This window comes from Lipotes vexillifer, unplaced genomic scaffold (assembly GCF_000442215.2).
Source record: "Lipotes vexillifer unplaced genomic scaffold, Lipotes_vexillifer_v1.1 scaffold724, whole genome shotgun sequence".
Lineage (NCBI taxonomy): Eukaryota > Metazoa > Chordata > Mammalia > Artiodactyla > Lipotidae > Lipotes > Lipotes vexillifer.
In genome coordinates, this window is record NW_006788746.1 from 310,343 (window position 1) to 328,186 (window position 17,844).

General features: G+C 38.9%; 1 protein-coding gene across 6 annotated transcripts in view; it reads left to right on the forward strand.

Moving 5' to 3' along the window:
• Positions 1-17,502, forward strand: part of RAPGEF6 (Rap guanine nucleotide exchange factor 6) — a 222,020-nt gene extending 204,518 nt beyond the window's left edge. For 2 of the 6 annotated variants that reach the window (XM_007461753.1, XM_007461755.1), the window contains 6 exons: positions 3,002-3,193; positions 5,751-5,885; positions 11,035-11,263; positions 12,851-13,353; positions 15,422-15,736; positions 16,365-16,390. In XM_007461753.1, the coding sequence (XP_007461815.1) occupies positions 3,002-3,193; positions 5,751-5,885; positions 11,035-11,263; positions 12,851-13,353; positions 15,422-15,736; positions 16,365-16,390 (1,400 nt within the window). Of the gene's footprint in view, positions 1-3,001; positions 3,194-5,750; positions 5,886-11,034; positions 11,264-12,850; positions 13,354-15,421; positions 15,737-16,364 lie in introns of all 6 variants that reach the window. The other 4 variants (XM_007461756.1, XM_007461754.1, XM_007461757.1 and 1 more) reach the window with 4 other exon arrangements.
• Positions 17,503-17,844: the final 342 nt, after the last annotated feature.

Genomic DNA, 17,844 nt, shown 5'->3' on the forward strand with positions numbered 1-17,844 from the left:
TAAGTATATATGTGTGAGTTTTGGCACTCACCTGTGACCTCTTTTTTTATAATCAAAGTAGTCTCTTGATTTTTTTCTTTGTACTATGGCAACTGTTAAAATAAGATGTCAATACGGAATTGATAGTGTTGGGGGGAAAATGTTTCGTGGCTCTAACCAAAAGTTGGTAACATCTTGGATTTAGTCAGTTGATGCGCTACTGCCTATTATCCCCCAGGAGCACTTTGCTTTGACTTTTTGAGGTATTCTTATCACCCAAAATATTCTCTAGGTTCTGATAATAAAAGCATAGTAGCTAACTATTGTAGCTGTGCTGGGACAGGTTAAACACTTTTATCTTGGTGTTTAAAACAAAAATATTGGGCTTCCCTGGTGGCGCGGTGGTTGAGAGTCCGCCTGCCAATGCAGGGGGCGCGGGTTCGTGCCCCGGTCCGGGAAGATCCCACATGCCGCGGAGCGGCTAGGCCCGTGAGCCATGGCCGCTGAGCCTGCGCTTCCGGAGCCTGTTCTCCGCAATGGGAGAGGCCACAACGGTGAGAGGCCCACATACCGCAAAAAAACAAAAATATCATGGAGTATTGAGGTTGGACATGCATTAAAACCACCCTGAATAACTGCCTGAAGAATTAAAAGTACTAAAAATACTACCTGAAGGAAGAAGTTTTTTCTTTGGACTACAGTATTGATTTTATACAGAGGAGGCAGCTTTTTGTTTCTTAAGTCAGAGTTCTTAGTTTTTTGTTTTTTTTGTGGTACACGGGCCTCTCACTGGCGTGGCCTCTCCCGTTGTGGAGCACAGGCCCCGGACGCACAGGCCCAGCGGCCATGGCTCACGGGCCCAGCCGCTCTATGGCATGTGGGATCCTCCCGGACCGGGTCACGAACCCGTGTCCCCTGCATTGGCAGGCAGACTCCCAACCACTGCGCCACCAGGAAAGCCCAAGAGTTCTCAGTTTTTAATTCTGATGTTCATCTTCAAGTATAGTAACCATCTACTTATAAATATCTCTGGTATTCCTATGTATAGCTGTTGAAATAGTTTCACTTACTTATTCAACAACTACCTGTTAAGCCTCTGTTTTCTATCCATCACTGGACACACAGGGATATAGTAGTGAACAAAGTAAACAGTCCTTACAATCATGTTAGTTATAGCCTTGTGGGTGGAAGAGACATTAATTGATTAATCTCACAGACAATTGTATCGTTAACAGTTATCAGTGCTGTGAAGGAAGGATACAGGATGCCTTGAGAACATAAAACGGGATCTAATCTAGTAGCTGCAGAGTGTGGGTTATTAGGGAAGCTGGATCATGCAGGGTCTAATAGACCTTGTTTTAGGGATTTGTGTCTTTATCCTGAGAGCAGTGGCAAGTCATCTAAAAGTTTGTGTAGGGCATTTGGAGAAGGAAAGTGGCACGATAGGGCTTCCCTGGTGGCACAGTGGTTAAGAATCCACCTGTCAATGCAGGGGACACGGGTTCAAGCCCTGGTCCAGGAAGATCCCACTTGCCGCAGAACAGCTAAGCACATGCGCCACAACTACTGAGCCTGTACTCTAGAGCCCTCAAGCCACAACTCCTGAGCCTGCACACCACAACCACTGAAGCCCACGTGCCTAGAGCCCATGCTCTGCAACAAGAGAAGCCACCGCAGTGAGAAGCCCATGCACTGCCACGAACAGTAGTCCCCCCAGCTTGCCGCAACTAGAGAAAGCCCGCGTGCAGCAATGAATACCCAGCGTGGCCAAAAATAAATAAAATAGGGCTTCCCTGGTGGCGCAGTGGTTGAGCGTCCGCCTGTCGGTGCGGGGGACGCGGGTTCGTGCCCCGGTCCGGAGGGATCCCACATGCCGTGGAGCGGCTGGGCCCGTGAGCCATGGCCGCTGGGCCTGCGCGTCCGGAGCCTGTGCTCCGCGATGGGAGAGGCCACGGCGGTGAGAGGCCCACGTACCGCAAAAAAAATAAATAAATAAATAAATAAATAAATAAAATAAATTTTAGAAAGAAAATGGCGTGATCAGATTTTCATGATGGAAGAGTCATTGCACTCTTGTATGGAGAATGACTTGAAGGCATGCTAGAATTGATACAGTGAGGGGAGTATTTCAGTAGTATAAATGAGAAGATGCTAGCTCTTTGGGTTCCAAGTGCTTTGGGGCTTTGGTGCACACATGGCCAATTTCAGGAACCACACCATGAACAGCAGATCCCATACATGGCACAGAAATGGCATCAAGAAACCCTGATCACAAAGCTTTGAATCTCTGAAGGGGGTGGACTCCAAGTTCCTGAGGAACATTAGGTTTGCCAAGAGGCATGACAAGAAGTACCTGAGGAAGATGCTGGCCAAAAACACCAAGGCCATGAGTGTACCTGCCAAGGCTATATAGGCTTTTATAAAGCCCAAGGAGGTCAAGCCCAGATTGCGAAGGGCAGCAGCCACAAGCTCAGTTGACTTGACTACATCACTCACCCCAGGTTCAGGGAAATGTGCTCATTCCCACATCACCAAGGGTCTCGGGCTCCGCTGGCCAGAGGCCAAGGCTGAAATCAGGGCACGGGATGCAGCTGTGACTCTGGCTCTGGCTCCCAAAGGTGGCCTAGTCACCAACAAAGGCTCTTCTGTCGCTAATACGAAGACAGAAGGACTGATGTGACCCCTGGGGTATTGTCTGCATGGGACTGGTGTCATCCTGTGTTATTTGTAGAAATAAACCTGAGGCAGGATCTGTCAAAAAAATATATATATAGATGAGAGGATGTTAACTTGGCCATTAGGATGATGGTGCAGATGGAGCTAATTAAGTCTGTTATCTTAATTTAGGGAGTAAAATTCTACAAAATTTTTGAAATAACATAATACATGAAATTTTTGTTAGGAAAATTAATCTTTTTTGTGTTAAAAATAGGTGATTTTAATGAGCCGTGTACTATTGTCAGTGGTAATAACCTTGCCTTAAAAAGTGCAGAATTATGTATTTCTTACTCTCTTCTATTAGTGACCAAGAATCTAAGTGAGAAAAGATCAGTCAAGTCATCAGAAATGTCTCCAGTGCCTGTGAGGTCAGCTGGCCAAGCAGCTAAAGCCTATTTGCATCAGCCCCACAGAGTGAGCCAGGTGCTTCAGGTGCCAGCTGTAAATTTGCACCCCATCAGGAAGAAGGGACAAGCAAAAGACCCTGCCACACTGAGTGAGTATTCACAGTTAATATTGCATTCATTTAATTGAAATTTTCAGGCGAGTGAAAATGGAAAATAATTACAAATATAAATGCTTTGGAGATCAGCTATTGTAGTTTGTGTAATATAATCAGCACTCATGAGTCAAAAAATGCTTCATTTTGCCTATAGGCGCCTAGTGCTTCATTTTGCTGTATTCAATGACTGCATGCATATTTTAAATATTGATGTTGGAATTCCTGTAATCGTATCAGCCAGAAACGTACAGCAGTATATTTGGGTACCAAGGGCTTACTGCATTTAGTGGTGCATTTACTCAATTATCTAATGCAGATGCAGCCTATGAAATTGCTGCATCTAAAAATAATGAAATTGCTTTTTTCTAAAAAAGACGGTTTGTTGGTTTTTCATTAATGACCACTTCTGAAAACCTAGCTTGGGGACAAGAAGCAAGTGTAAAATATATAAGTATAGACCATGCTTTTTTTCCTCTGTTAGGCCATGTAGATGTTGTCCAAATTACTTTCATTTGTTGTTTTAACAGTATCACTATTTTAGCTTTCAAATGGGAAGCTAGATTAGATTTGGTCCCTAACTTTATTATTTAGTTCATGCATTATACATAGGACATATTCAGTAGAACCTTGTGAATTTAATTTGATATTGTTTTGAAATCCAAAGTTGAATAAAAAATGCCCCTTCCTTTGCCAGATTTTCAGTCTGGTGTTACAGACATTCACACAAATAGATAACATCAGTATATGTAATGTGTTCACTGTTATGCCAGGAGCATGTACATAACATATAAAAGAACAGAAGAGGGAGAGCTTTTAGGGTAGACAGAGGTAAGATAGTACTCCAGAGAAGGCCTTTTGGAGATAACACCTAAGCAGAGTCTTAAAGGTTGATAAGAAAGGAGGTAATTAGGCAAAAATTCCAGAGAAGTTGCTTCAGGCAGAAGAAGAATTTGATATCTACAAGGAGCTACAGGCAGTTTGCTGCCTCTGAGGACAAAGCTGTAGAGTGTTGAGAGACAATAATAATTAATGCTAACACTTACGGAGCACTTAATGAATGCCAGACACGGTTCTAAGTGTTTTACTAACTTTATATTTTATGTTCATTTGATCTTCATAATAACCCTAAAGATAGATAATACTCTCATTCTACATAGGAACCATAGAATGTCTAAGTAACTTATACACCACGAGTAAGAGATGGAGCTGGGAGTTGAGCCCAGGTTAACTGGCTCAAAATCCTTACTTTAACACAGTACTAAACAGTGTCCCAGGATGAAGAGAAGTGAAGTTACAGACATGCCAAAATTATAACATGACATGCTAGAGGAAAGTTGTCAGTGGGTAGCTGTTAAAGCAGTTTGAGCAAGGCAAGGTTATGGTCTAGTTTATGTTGGAGGAGGTCTATAGTAGGAAGGGCTGTGAGATTGGAGATAGGGAGCCTTAGTGGAAAGCTGATGTAGCAACGGGAAGTTGCCTAGAGCCTGATCTAGTTTGGTGTCTGTGGAAATGAGTAGAGAATTGGATGCAAAATGGGGGAAGTTGATTTTGTGGTAGGAGTGAGACATGGGACAAGTCTAGCTCTGATTTCTTACTTGGATGTCATCACTTGAGAGGCAGTGTTATTTGTGCCAGGTAGCCCTCTTCCCTTTTGCTCTAATACGACTATGATTTATGTGATAAATTTATTTATATTAAAATGGCACTTAATTAAGAGTAGTGTTTGTATACTGTGTTTTAAATTTTTTCAGTATCAAAGGGCTGCTTGTTACTATGCTGACACTCATCAAAGTTGAGTACTCATCAAAGTTGGGCTTACTTTACTGGTTAAAAACAGTGTCAATACCTCTTTGACATTTTTTCGAGAGGATGTTTGTAAAAATACGTGTATTTGAAAGCATTGCTAAGTTTGACCTATGCTAAAAAGGACCAGCTGTTGGACAAGAGTGATGATAGAACTTTGCAGGAATGTTTCCAGTGGACTCCATACTATTTTTCTATAACTTCATGATTCTTTCTGTTGTCTACTTCTCTCCTGTAGTGTGAATTTAGTGCTCTTGAAAAGGGCTGGACTGGCAGCCCTGCAGCTTCTGTATACCCACAGCACAGATGCACCACAGGTAGTGACAGTGCCAACATCCCTACACTGCCCCTGCCACATGCCTTGCCCTGACTTGGAGAGGCCACCTCTAGAGGGGAGGGAAGAGTTTGAATCCATGCCTTCTCTATTAAGATTTCCAATAAGTGTGTCAGTTGTGTGGAGTGGGACACTGTACTCAGACTGTTAAATCAATATCCCTTATGCCACAAAACAAACAAAAAGCTATTATAATCTGATCTGCGCTGACTGGCTGAATGTGAACAAATAACCTGGAGGTGAGAATCTCTGTATGCCATTACCCAGTCATTTAGTCCCCGTTTGTCATTTATACATTTCAGTTAACTACACTAGCCATTGTGCATCATGGCTTTAGTTATATAGTAATTTAGGCAACTGCAGACATTTTAATTGTGAAGTGATACTTATTTGCTTCTTTGATTTTATTTTTAGGTACAAGTTTACCTCAGAAAGTTTTAGGAACAACTGAAGAAATAAGTGGTAAGAAACATACAGAAGACACTATTTCTATGGCGTCATCCTTACATTCTAGTCCTCCTGCATCTCCTCAAGGTTCCCCTCGCAAAGGTAAGATAAAATAGTTCAAGCTAGTTCTTGTTACGCCAAACAACATTACGTGGCACATATTTTGCTTTTGGTCTATGGTAATAATAGAAAATGTGAAGAAAAGTGTAACTGGTAATACTTCCTGAATTTTCATGTTTTGGATTGTGTTATTTATATGGTCTTCAGGTGTTATGCATCATGGAGTTAGGACTCCTGCATTCAAAGTGTGGTCCTTCTTTGGTGGAGGACAAGTATAGATAAGAATGAAGGCAGAACTCACAGTTGTTTTGGTCTGTGCAAATTCTTGATGTTATTCAAATTACCAATTAATTCAAACAGTTCTATGGAGTATTTTAAAATAGGAATGTCTACAAGAAATTGTTTTTAACCAACTACAAGATTTAGGAAATGAAACAAATATTTAGGCTGATACATTCCTTTCTTTAGTAATGGAGTGTTACTACCTTTTATTAATCAGGATTTATAACCTATACAGCACCCTTGTGGATTTTTACATTTATGCTAATGTAAAACCTTTTGAATTAAAAAATCTGAAATTGCTCTTCTTTATTTATCTATGTTTTCCTAATTCAGACTGAAGCTTTTCTTTTTTTGACTAGCCTGGGTAATATGCATGTAAGATGCCATTTCATGTCAGCTGCAAATGTAGCATTCTAAATAATGTGTGTGTTTCTTACATTGGCCCTCCACATTCCCCGTGTACCCTGGCGAAAAAGACTCCTTAGTCATGGCATTTCACAGATGTAAAAAATTACATCCTTGAATAAACACAGTACAGAATGGTACATGGTCAGAGAGAAGACAAGTTAAGCTAACGAATTCTAGCAGGAAGGAGAAGCTTCCAGAGCTTTCCTCAGTTCCTGTGCTCTAAGTTTCCCTCACTTTTGAGGGTTCTTTTTTATTTTTGCTGACTATGTGACAGCAGAGTGGTACAGTGCTGCCAGGCCTTAGTTTGAATCCTGACTCTGTCCCTGGTGGCGGCTGTGTTATTACAAGCAACTGATTTATATAAGGTCAGGTCTCCTGTCTATAAGATGGGTTAGGGACCACCTATTTTAGGACCTTATTTAAGGATTAAATGAAATAATATCTGTAACACTTGAGACATGGTGAGTGTTTAGTAAATCGGAGTTTCTCTTCTTCTTCCCTGCTGCCACTCCAGGGCAGTATAACTCCATTACTGACCCTGTTCACTTAGCTGAGACTGGCTAGAATTTTCATTCAGGTTTTACTAAGAAAAGCTTAGTAAAAATCGAATAGGACATATAAAAGTATACATAATAGATGTGTTTGTAAAACACAGGTTTCCGTTCCTGTTGTATACAGCTCATATATGATTTGGGAAGGCACACAGATATCTTTCATCTCTTTACTATGTATGTATCCTATCCAGAGTACCCTTTATCAGGTCCCAAGGATTGGGGCTGGGAACAGTGCCTATTCACACAGATGGTCCAGATGAACAATGTCCATATGCTCTTAATGCTCTTTCAGGAACATCTTTACACCCTCCAGAGGTCCCATTATAGACAGTTCTCTAACCAGGAAACTAGTTGAATTGGATTTGGTGTTTTATGGGTCAGTGTGACTTGTGGGAAGAGGTGTTAGGAACAGGAATTTCCCCATTGCTCTTATTCCAAACAAATGCATTTTAACCACTGGAATAGAGAAGTCTTTTCTCTGTTGTGTCTTTCAGTATGTGACCGACAGTTGACCATGATGTTTAGAGATTTGTGAGCCTGTCATAGTCATGTTTTGAATCCTTAGAAATCTGACAAAATTCTTTTCTTCAAAACTATTTCTGCTTGTTTATTTCCATAGACAGGTTTTTGCCAGTGGTCCGTGATTGAACAAAAATGTCATTAAGAGTATGTTATTAGAATCTGTTTCTAGTTCTTGGTATACTTTGGAATAGTTCTTTGTTTTCTAACAGTTAAGAAGATAAGCCTACATTCGCGATTTTTAAAAGGAGAATTTAAACAAGAAAGAACTGAAAAAGTGAGACATCAGGAGGCCTTAACCTATATCTTCCCCAATGCTTCAGGCAGGCAACGTCTCTGCCTTGTAGAGAAAAAAGGATCAGAAATTGTGCTTTATAAATACATCTATTGTATATACTATTTATATGTCCTATCTGATTTTTGCTAAGCTTTTTCTTAGTAGAATCCACCTGAAAATTCTAGACATAGTTACTTTGAGAAATAATTCTGGTTATTTGATACTCTTGTCATATTTTGGCTTATGATTTTACCAGCTTGGGTTACTTTCAGCAATTTTTTATTACCAGCTTATTCTGATCAAGGTAACCTTTCTCCTGTGTTCTGTCTTGTTTATGCTATATAGTAGAGTCTCCATGCATTAAAAAATATGTTGCTAGATTTCAATTTTTCAGATATTGTCAAGATGTTAGAATTTTTTAACAGTGAAATGTTATAAAACCAGGCTAATTGTGATTCATTGGAAAGAATTAATTGACCATGACAGGGTTTTTGCATCTCTCCCTCCAGTTGGCAGTATCATATCTGATCACAGCATCCTGCTGCGCCTCTCAGGGTCTTCCTCATCCCCTCCCCGTGAGTCCAGCACCAAGATCAGTGGCCACAGCTGCCCCGGAATAGGTGGGGTTTACTTGCAAAAGAAAATCCAACAGATTACCAGGAGCACAGCCAAAAGAACAGACAGGACCGAGAAGGCCACTGAGGAGAATAGAGACAGGACAAGTTGTGAGAACACAGCCAGAAAAAGAATGACATCCCCGTTTAGAAGATTTAGGGAAAGAACTCTTTCAAGGGAGAGACTAGCCAACAGCAAAAAAGAGGACGCAGATCTCAATCAAGCTACAGAAAGCTGTGAGAAAGTGAAGGATGTTGGAAGCAACATCAAAGATGAGAAAGGGAATGACATCTTCAATTCAAATAGCCGAGGCAACAGTAACACTTTAAACTGCTTCTATACGCGATTCAAGTCTAAAAGGAGAAAGACACTCTGATGAAGTTCCTTACTTTATTTTAGTGTGAAATTTGTTTTCATTTATTAATGTAAATGTAGCTTAAATTAAGTCATTTGTCAAATAAGGCTCAGACAGACAACTTACTAAAATACTATTTATGAGCATTTTATGATTAGTGTTACAGGTCCTCCAACAACAAAATCATATCCGTTTAAAGTGCCTTATTTGTACATATGTTATTTTGCTAATGTTAGTAAACTTAATACTCTTGTTTTCTGTAGTTGGCTTTATTTCCTGCTGGTAGCAGTTGGGTCTGTGAGTGCAATAAGTAGAGGAGGCTTTTAAGGAACCAGTGTTTACTTTTACATTAAATCCCCCAGTAACAATCTGATCAGAACCTTTGCCTTAGATAATTGTGTTGCTATCTTATTATTGCACCTACTTTACAAGCTAAAGTGAAGTGTTTGGAAGGTAAGAAACTGTATCTTGTCCACATAAACTTTTTTATATCATCCACTTTTCATATATACTCTGATCAGAGGAGGGAGGAGATAGTCTAACATAGCAGGTTCAAAAACATCTGGGAAACTTGTTAAAAACTTACTGTGTCCCACTGCAGACCTTGTAAATTTGAATGGCCAGAAATAGGCCCAAGAATTTGTATTTTAATTAGCCTTCCAGGTGATTCTTAGAGTTAATTATATTTGACAAGTACTGATCTAACAGACAATCGAATGAAATTATTTTTAAAACAGTAAAGCAAGTCTATCCCCCAGGATAAAAGAACAATGACTTTTTCTTTGAGGAGGAATTTTTGAATTTTTTTTAGTTTATTTACCACATCCATTTTCTTGGTCCTCTTGAAAATTGACCAAATCACTTCATGAAGGGCACTGAGAAATAGCAGTGATCCCAAGATCAGAGAACTGAAGAAGGAGTCAAGAGACTGGCTTGCCTTGGCTTGTCCTGTGCCTGGCACAAAAGCCAAATGCAGATCACACATTTTCTAAGTCTTAATTTTTGTTTTTGAAATAGTTAATGACACTAATTAATAAAGTTATTATTCAACAATTTTTTTGTAATAACTTGAGCTATATGTGAGTCTAAAGCCTATAGTTCTTCTTGAGATTTCTAGGAATGGACCCAAAGGTCATGCACCTAATCAACCTCATTCTTCTCTCAGTGAACAAGAAGATAATTGTTTACTTCTTTGAGACCTACTCCTTGCTGGGATTACTACAGCATTTTCTTTATTTCTCAACAAAAGAAGTTTGGTTACTTTTCTAACAGTTACTCAAACAGACGATTGTGTACATTAACTATCATGCTGCAGATTTGTTTTTGGAACCTTCCACCTTACTCCATCTCCACCCCTTCATTCCAGAGAATGCTAAAGAAAATCTCTCTAGCTATATCTGCTGTGCAGTAAGTCATAGAGCAATTTAAAACAGGTAGATGCTGGGTTTTTTCATGTTACATTCTTGTAAATCTGTCAGTTCAGCTGTAAACAGCTGATGTAATGTTCTGTAATGTAATGTTCTGCTAAATTGGTGAAGAAAAAGGAAACTAGGTATAAGAGTAAGTCCAAATCTAAAACAATTTATTTAAAAATTCTAAAACAATGGCTTTTAACTTGGGCCAAGACTTCTTAGGTGACAGAAGCAAAATATCTAGGGTATTTGCAGTTTGAAAAAACAAAAATAAAATTCTTTCCCTTGAGTCCTGACTCCCCTTACATACCCCTGCCTCGAGGTCGTGTTTTGGACACTCAGGTCATTGAAATATTTATATTAATCAAAGGGGAGGGGACATAGGGTTAAAAAGAAGTTGAGAAGTTCAAGATGTCTACTTTTTAAAGTTTTGTAATATATTTAATGCCTCTTGTTTTACTAAATGCTTGTAGCTATGTGAGAGCCTGGGGCAGGTTTACCTTTGAACTAGTTTTCTCAGTAATACTGGGTTTTGACTTTCTATTTCTTGAATTTGGAATTATATTGGTGCCATGTGGGTAGGTAGGTGAATGGATATGTAAAGGAACATGTACAGAAAGTCGGCACCATTACATCTACATAGATGGAAATTGACATTGATACTCACTTTATGTTTTGTTCTTTTCATATTTTTCTTTGTCCTCTCCCTGACCCTCCCCACTCCCATTCCCTTGTTTTGTAGTTTGATCAGTTGTCTTCTCTCATTCAGGTTATACACTTATACCATCAGCTAAATCTGACAACTTGTCTGACTCCAGCCATAGTGAGATTTCTTCACGGTCCAGCATTGTGAGCAATTGCTCTGTTGACTCCATGTCTGCAGCTCTACAGGATGAACGGTGTTCCTCCCAGGCTGTGGCAGTCCCTGAATCCACTGGAGCATTTGAAAAGACAGAGTACTCCTCAGGGATAGGAGACCATAGTCAGCCTGGCCCTGGGTAAACATCCTTGCCTGTGTTCACATCACAAAACCCAAGCCGAGTGGCCCCTGCAAACAGTGCTCCCTAATTTGAACCTAAAACCACCCCCACCAAAGGGGTAGTTGAAAGAACAGGAGAACCAAGCATGTATTCTCTATACTGAATGTGCAAATAAGTACTATTTTGAAAAATATATGGGTGCTCATTTTTTAAGTGTTACTGGATTCAGGTAACTTACATCATGTATCTTTTCGATCAATAAGAACTCAAAGTGAAGATGCTATTGGTAGGTGGGAAGTAGTTCTTGCATTGTAGCTATAAGGTTAGAGATTGCTCAGAAAGAGTGTGTAATGGGAAGTACCCTCAGTGCTATACACGTTGTAGACATTGGGAGAGTAGGACTAGTCCTTGATCCTTACTCTCTCAAAGTATGATTTGGAGAGTAAGAATTATCAGCTAGCAAAAAGTCAATTAAAAAAAAAAGTTAACTCTAAATTTCTATTTAGAATCAAACAAAATGGAAATCTTCAGAAAGCACTGAGAAAGTTGATTCTAAACTGATACTGTTAAATCTGGTACACTTTTATATGAAAAATTTAAGATATAGTGAAGTATTATCACCATACTTGTAAGGGTTTCTAAACTATGGTTCTCTAGACCAGGAGTCAACAAACTTTTTCTATAAAAGTTAGATAGTAAATATTGTAGGCATAGCTGGCTGTAAGCTCTCTGTTGCAATTGCTCAACCCTGCTATTGTTGTACCAAAACAGCCTTAGACAATTTGTAAACAAATGGGCATGCTGTGTCCCAATAAAACTTTATTTACAAAAACAGGTAGAGGGCTGGATTTGCCCTTGGGCTCTAGTTTGCTGATCCCTGCTCTATATGCTCTGTACTATAAATCAGGGAGTCACAAACCTTTTGGGGGGTGGGCAGGTAAAGGCCCATTTAAAGGAGTACATATTTTAGGCTTTGCAGGCTGCATATGGTCTCTGTCTCAAAATCTTTGGAGTATTTTGTTCCATTTTGTTTAAACCCTTTAAAACGTAAAAACCATGCTTTGCTCAAGACCATAAGAAAAACAGGCTGTTCGCTTGATTTGGTCCATGAAACTAAGTTTGAGAACCCTTGCTATAAATGATAGAATTCATTTAGTAGTAGGTAATTGGGGAAGTTGCTGTTTCCTTGGTACCTCAGAGACACTGAAAAATAAAACATGGTTCCTGTAATTGAGGATTCTTAATTCTGTGTGCATGGAGAGAATCTAGTGTTGCATTATGTTGACCAAGAATGAAAATGTATGCTTAATATTATTCACTTCAAACCTCATCCTTCATAATAATTCAAGAAAAATTCTGAGGAAGCCTTTTAAGTATTTGAGTTTCTTCAGTGTATGTTTCGAGCTAAGTATTAACATTAATGCCAGTACAAGTTTAGTGATGATTGATTACAGTGTCATTTTTTTTCCACAAGGTTATGTTGGCATTAAACACTTGTGATGCATGTTCTATAGTCTCTTGTAGGCAGTAACACTTGCAATGGACTGAAGAAATTTTTTCCATTAAGCTAGTAAATTACTTTTAATTGTGTATCTCCAATTTTAGGTGGACACTCTCAAAGCCATCACTAATCAAGAATTTAGCTGTCTCATCTTCTCTGAGCAATGATGAGATTTCTCACGAGCATATCATTATAGAAGCAGCTGATAGTGGTCGTGGAAGTTGGACTTCCTGTTCAAGCAGCTCCCATGACAACTTCCAAAGCCTTCCAAACCCAAAAGGCTGGGATTTTTTGAACTCTTATCGACATACCCATTTGGATGGTCCCATAGCTGAAGTTGAGCCCACTGACTGTGAGCCCTGTACCTGTCCTACAGGCTGCTCTCGAACTTGTGGTCAGTGTAAAGGAAGCCTAGAGACTAATCAGATGAGGCAGAGTTGGGCTTCCTCTAGTTCTCTGTCTGATACATACGAACCAAACTATGGTACAGTTAAACGGAGAGTGTTGGAGAGCACCCCAGCTGAGTCATCTGAAGGCTTGGACCACAAGGACGGCATCGACCCCGTTTATAAAACTGTTACTTCGAGTACAGAAAAGGGCTTGATTGGTAAGTTGTGTGTTCTTTGTCATATCTGTGGCATTTAGAATTTAAGTGGTAAAGTGACCTTGGCCCAGAATTTTATTCTTGGAAAATTCCCTTCTCTAATCTCTCTTTCCTCCCTCCACATGCAAATTATTTTCAAAAAGTTCATGATTTCTCAAAAGCTTTGGGGCAGATATTCAAGCCATTTAAAATGAAAAAGCTGACATGCAGGAATTTAATAAGGGGGACAGGTTTATATGTCTTGTTTTGCTTTTGAGATCTTTTTGGTTTTATTAAGAAAATATTATTGCATTACTGTGCAGTAGTAATAAAGGGATTATTCTCTTTGCCACCTCATAAATTGTTTGGACCCTACTTGCTTTTTGCATACATGGTAGAAACTTTGAATCAGATACTACTTTTAGGTAGTACAAGTGGTGGAAAAAGTGTGATAAAGAAGTCCAAAACAGGGACTTCCCTGGCAGTCCAGTGGTTAAGACTCTGCGTTTCCACTGCAGAGGGTGTGGGTTTGATCCCTGGTCAGGGAACTAAGATCCCACATGCTATGCGATGCAGCCAAAAAAAAAAAAACCCAAACATTTTTCATTATACCCTCCTAGCCCATATCATGGGTGTGCCAGCTTCTGTTTGTGGATTCTGTTCTAACCGTGCACAGCTTTCTTGGTGTATTCTTTTAGTATCTTTGGCCGTCAAATACATTTTTTTCCTTATTCTTGAGTTTATATAAGTACTTAGATATAATAGCACCTGTGTTATTTTTTCATGTGGAGTGACTGTACTTTGAGTCAATATTATTATAATCAACTCTTTATACTATATTTGTGATGTCAATTTAAACTACTAAACATATGAAAGACACGTGCTTTTTTTAGCATATTTTTTGCTCATCAAATTTCATTATAGGTTGGAATTTTAATTCATTTCTTTCCAAGGATTTTTTATTAAAGCCTTTTGGGTAACTGTTATATGGATATACAAGCACATGTATGCAAGGATGTAAAATCTTTCTCTTCTTATCCATTTGGGAAAATAGATTAAAAAAAATTTTTCTTGTTCATTTCTAGATGACTCTGGGCAAATCACTTAACATTCTTCATTCTTGTCTTCTTTTCACAACCTCTCCACCCCCTCCCCACTCCATTCTCCTCAGATGGGAATGGAAATCCTTTCTGACCTTGATACTACATGCAGATTTTACTGGTAGAGTTGTAGAAATTTCAATAAGGGCAAACTTGATTCTCTAAGGGGAGAATTTAATGATCCTTTTAAATTTATTTTTCTTGTATATAGATAGTGTTTGTATTTTAAAAGTTACATGATCAAGATACTCAGAGCCATTTGTCCTGTGAGTCTTGTGGATTGGTCTTAATTTCATGGAACTTCCTTTTTAACTTATTTCTGATGTTTTTTGAAGCTTTGCCTTAGACCCAGGGTGTACAAACTTAGGGCAAAAGATTTTTGTCACCATTATTTTTAATGTCCACTGTAAATCAGAGAAACTTAATTTAAGATGGATTTCCTAAAATTATGGCTTTTCTTCTCACTTAATCACAGAGCAGAGGTTAGGAATAAGGTCCTTGAAGGAATCAGTTCCTCTTTAAAGTTGTTTTTATGCCAGCACTGACGTGAAATAGCCCTTAAGTAGAGGGCCTAAATGTCATTTCTATGAAAATCCCCCCATTTAATAGAGTATAGATGTTCTGGGTGAATTCTTAAATGTCTCTGACTCATTCACCTTTGGGGCTGGTATTCCTTGAGGAATTTGTCACACACTTCTGTGATTTGTGGTCTGACCTGTGAAAGGAGGAAGCTTGTCATCAGTGTCATCTCCTTCAACTGTCTCATTCTATTTAATGTTTGTAAAACCCAATGTAATTTATGTATTTTAAAAACAAGTTTAATTATCAAGTTTATTAAGCTTATTAAAAGTGTTTTTAACCTGCTGCCATTGTGTTCAAATATATTCACTGTGTCAGTTTTTAAGTTCTGTCATTGTAATAAGTTTCAGTATGTTTTTTTTTCATTTCTTATATTTTTCATTAACATTTCCATTGCTTATTTTTCATGCCAGTGTACTGTGTCACCTCACCCAAGAAGGAGGATAGGTATAGGGAGCCACCTCCCACTCCTCCAGGATACATGGGGATTTCTTTAGCAGACCTAAAGGAAGGACCCCACCTACACCTAAAACCTCCAGATTATAGTGTGGCAGTGCAGAGGTCAAAGATGATGCATAACAGCCTCTCTAGACTGCCACCAGCTTCTGTCAGTAGCAACCCTGTGGCCTGTGTTCCATCGAAGATCGTAACTCATCCTCAGAGGCATAATTTGCAGCCATCCCATCCTAAACTAGCAGATGTGACTGACGCAGATAGCGAAGCAGATGGTATGTTGACAAACTACCTTAATGGCTCTTAAGTGAATTGCTAAACACATTGAATGGTCTTTGCTCTGGTATTTCACATAATCAGAAATGTTTTCTTTAACTGCTTTAGAAATCTCTGTTAAAAAAGAAATGCCTAAATACGATGGTGTGTTTTTTGTAAATGGAGAGGGCAAGCTGATTGTATTTAATAGATAGCAGCTCAGCGTAAAAGGATAATTTTAAGAGGAGGCACTTGACATTGGTAGAGTTGTGTTTTACACTAATGCACAGACACTTGAAACTCCAAGTATCAAAATGTCAGATTATCTGAAATCATGCTGTTTGATAGAGTTCCTCTTATTAGCAGAACTCTTGACCAACTTTGCAATTTTGGCAATAAATGAATTTCATCCTTCTAAACAATCTAGTAATAAAGTGGTTAAAAAGCAGTTCTGAATTCCAGTTGATTGTCAGCCTTCATTGTGATCAGAACTCAAAAATGTCATTACAATAAAATCTGGCTTTGATGGGATATTTGAGAGGATTTCTTTGTTGAAATTGACTAATTTTTTAAACAGATAACTAGATTGTTAGTTGATCTTCATTGATATGCTGACTTACCACTTAACTGTGTTTCTTTTATTTTCAGAAAATGAACAGGTTTCAGCAGTGTAGCCTTTGGATTGACCTGATTGAAGTCTACTGAAAGTCACGGAGGAAGGAGTGGGCAGAACCAACTCACAATTCTGCAGGCCGTTGCCAACAAATAGCTCGCTGCTCCTGCTGCTAACCCAGAGGTTTTAATCCCTGTACTCTGAGCAATGAGATAGCCCTGAATCATGCTTCCTTTCATTTAATCCCTGCAGATGCATAGTTTCCTCAGCTATGGATGTTGTGCCTGGATACCAGTCTTCGCTTTGCACACCAGACCTGCCTTGGGACCACAGTTACTAGAACAAATTCAAACTCGAGTCCTCCCCATATATATCACTATAGATTTTCCTTTAACATGTTATTTTTAAGATAGTAGTAGTGGTAGTATTTTCAAGCCATAGCTTGGGTTAACAGACAAATTCAGAATGTCTGCCAATACCAAGGATATTTTTATGTATTTGAAAAGTAACTTATTATTTGAAGTTTTGTGGTTTTGTTTGTATTTGGGAGCTCTTGTTAATTGATGTTCATGTTTGAGGCCATAAAACTGTCTCTGATCTGACCAAACTCAAGCCATCTTTGCAGGATGATATGTTTGATCTATACAGAGATGTTAACCATCTATAGCAACAACGAAACGTAGGGTCTCAGTTTGAGTGGAACAGGAATCCCTTTGCTGTTGAGGTGTTAGGAAGGAGAATACTGCCATCTGCTGGTCAGGATTTGGAAAGCCAAATGAAGCTACCACAGGGTCCTAGCAGTCTCTTGGGAAAAGGAAGAGGTATGATGGGGTGTGTAGCAACCCTAATTTCCAAAGAATGAAATGTTTATCTTACATAACATGTATACCAACTGAAGTGAAAGTCATTCTCTGTCTAACTGTAGCTATAACTATAAATCCAGTAAATAGAGAATGAGTTCTAGACAGTTCTACTCCGTAGAAACCTATACCTAAAATTTTTCACAACTCAGATATGGAGTTTTTTTAAAGGACATGTTATCTTTGGCGGTATAGTCATGAAGATCAATTTAGCTTTATGCGGTGTTCTGCAGCACCCACCACCCAACCCCCATCTTACAGCACAAGGCTGTTTTTAATCTTCATAAACCCTGCAGCTCCCAGTTGCCTGCAGGTAAAGCTCATTAGCACACCAAGGTCTATAATTGGTTGAAAATTTTGTCGGGGAAAGAGGAGCTAGAATTATGGAAGTGATTATTTCTTGGTTTTCACTTTAGGCCTTGAGAGGAAGGAGATGTATATATTTAACAGCCTGTTGGGCATGGCACTCTTAAGTATTTAATTAAAATTTCATTGACTGTTTACTGGATGAGGTAGACTTTCCGCATTTAAAAAAGATTAAGTATGATGTTTTCTACATCTTAAGTTAAAATTTTTTCATTTGTTTTTTAGTGTAAAGGCAAGTGAAAGGTTAATAAACTTCTGTGACTACCAAAAAAAAAAAAAAAGCCAAAGC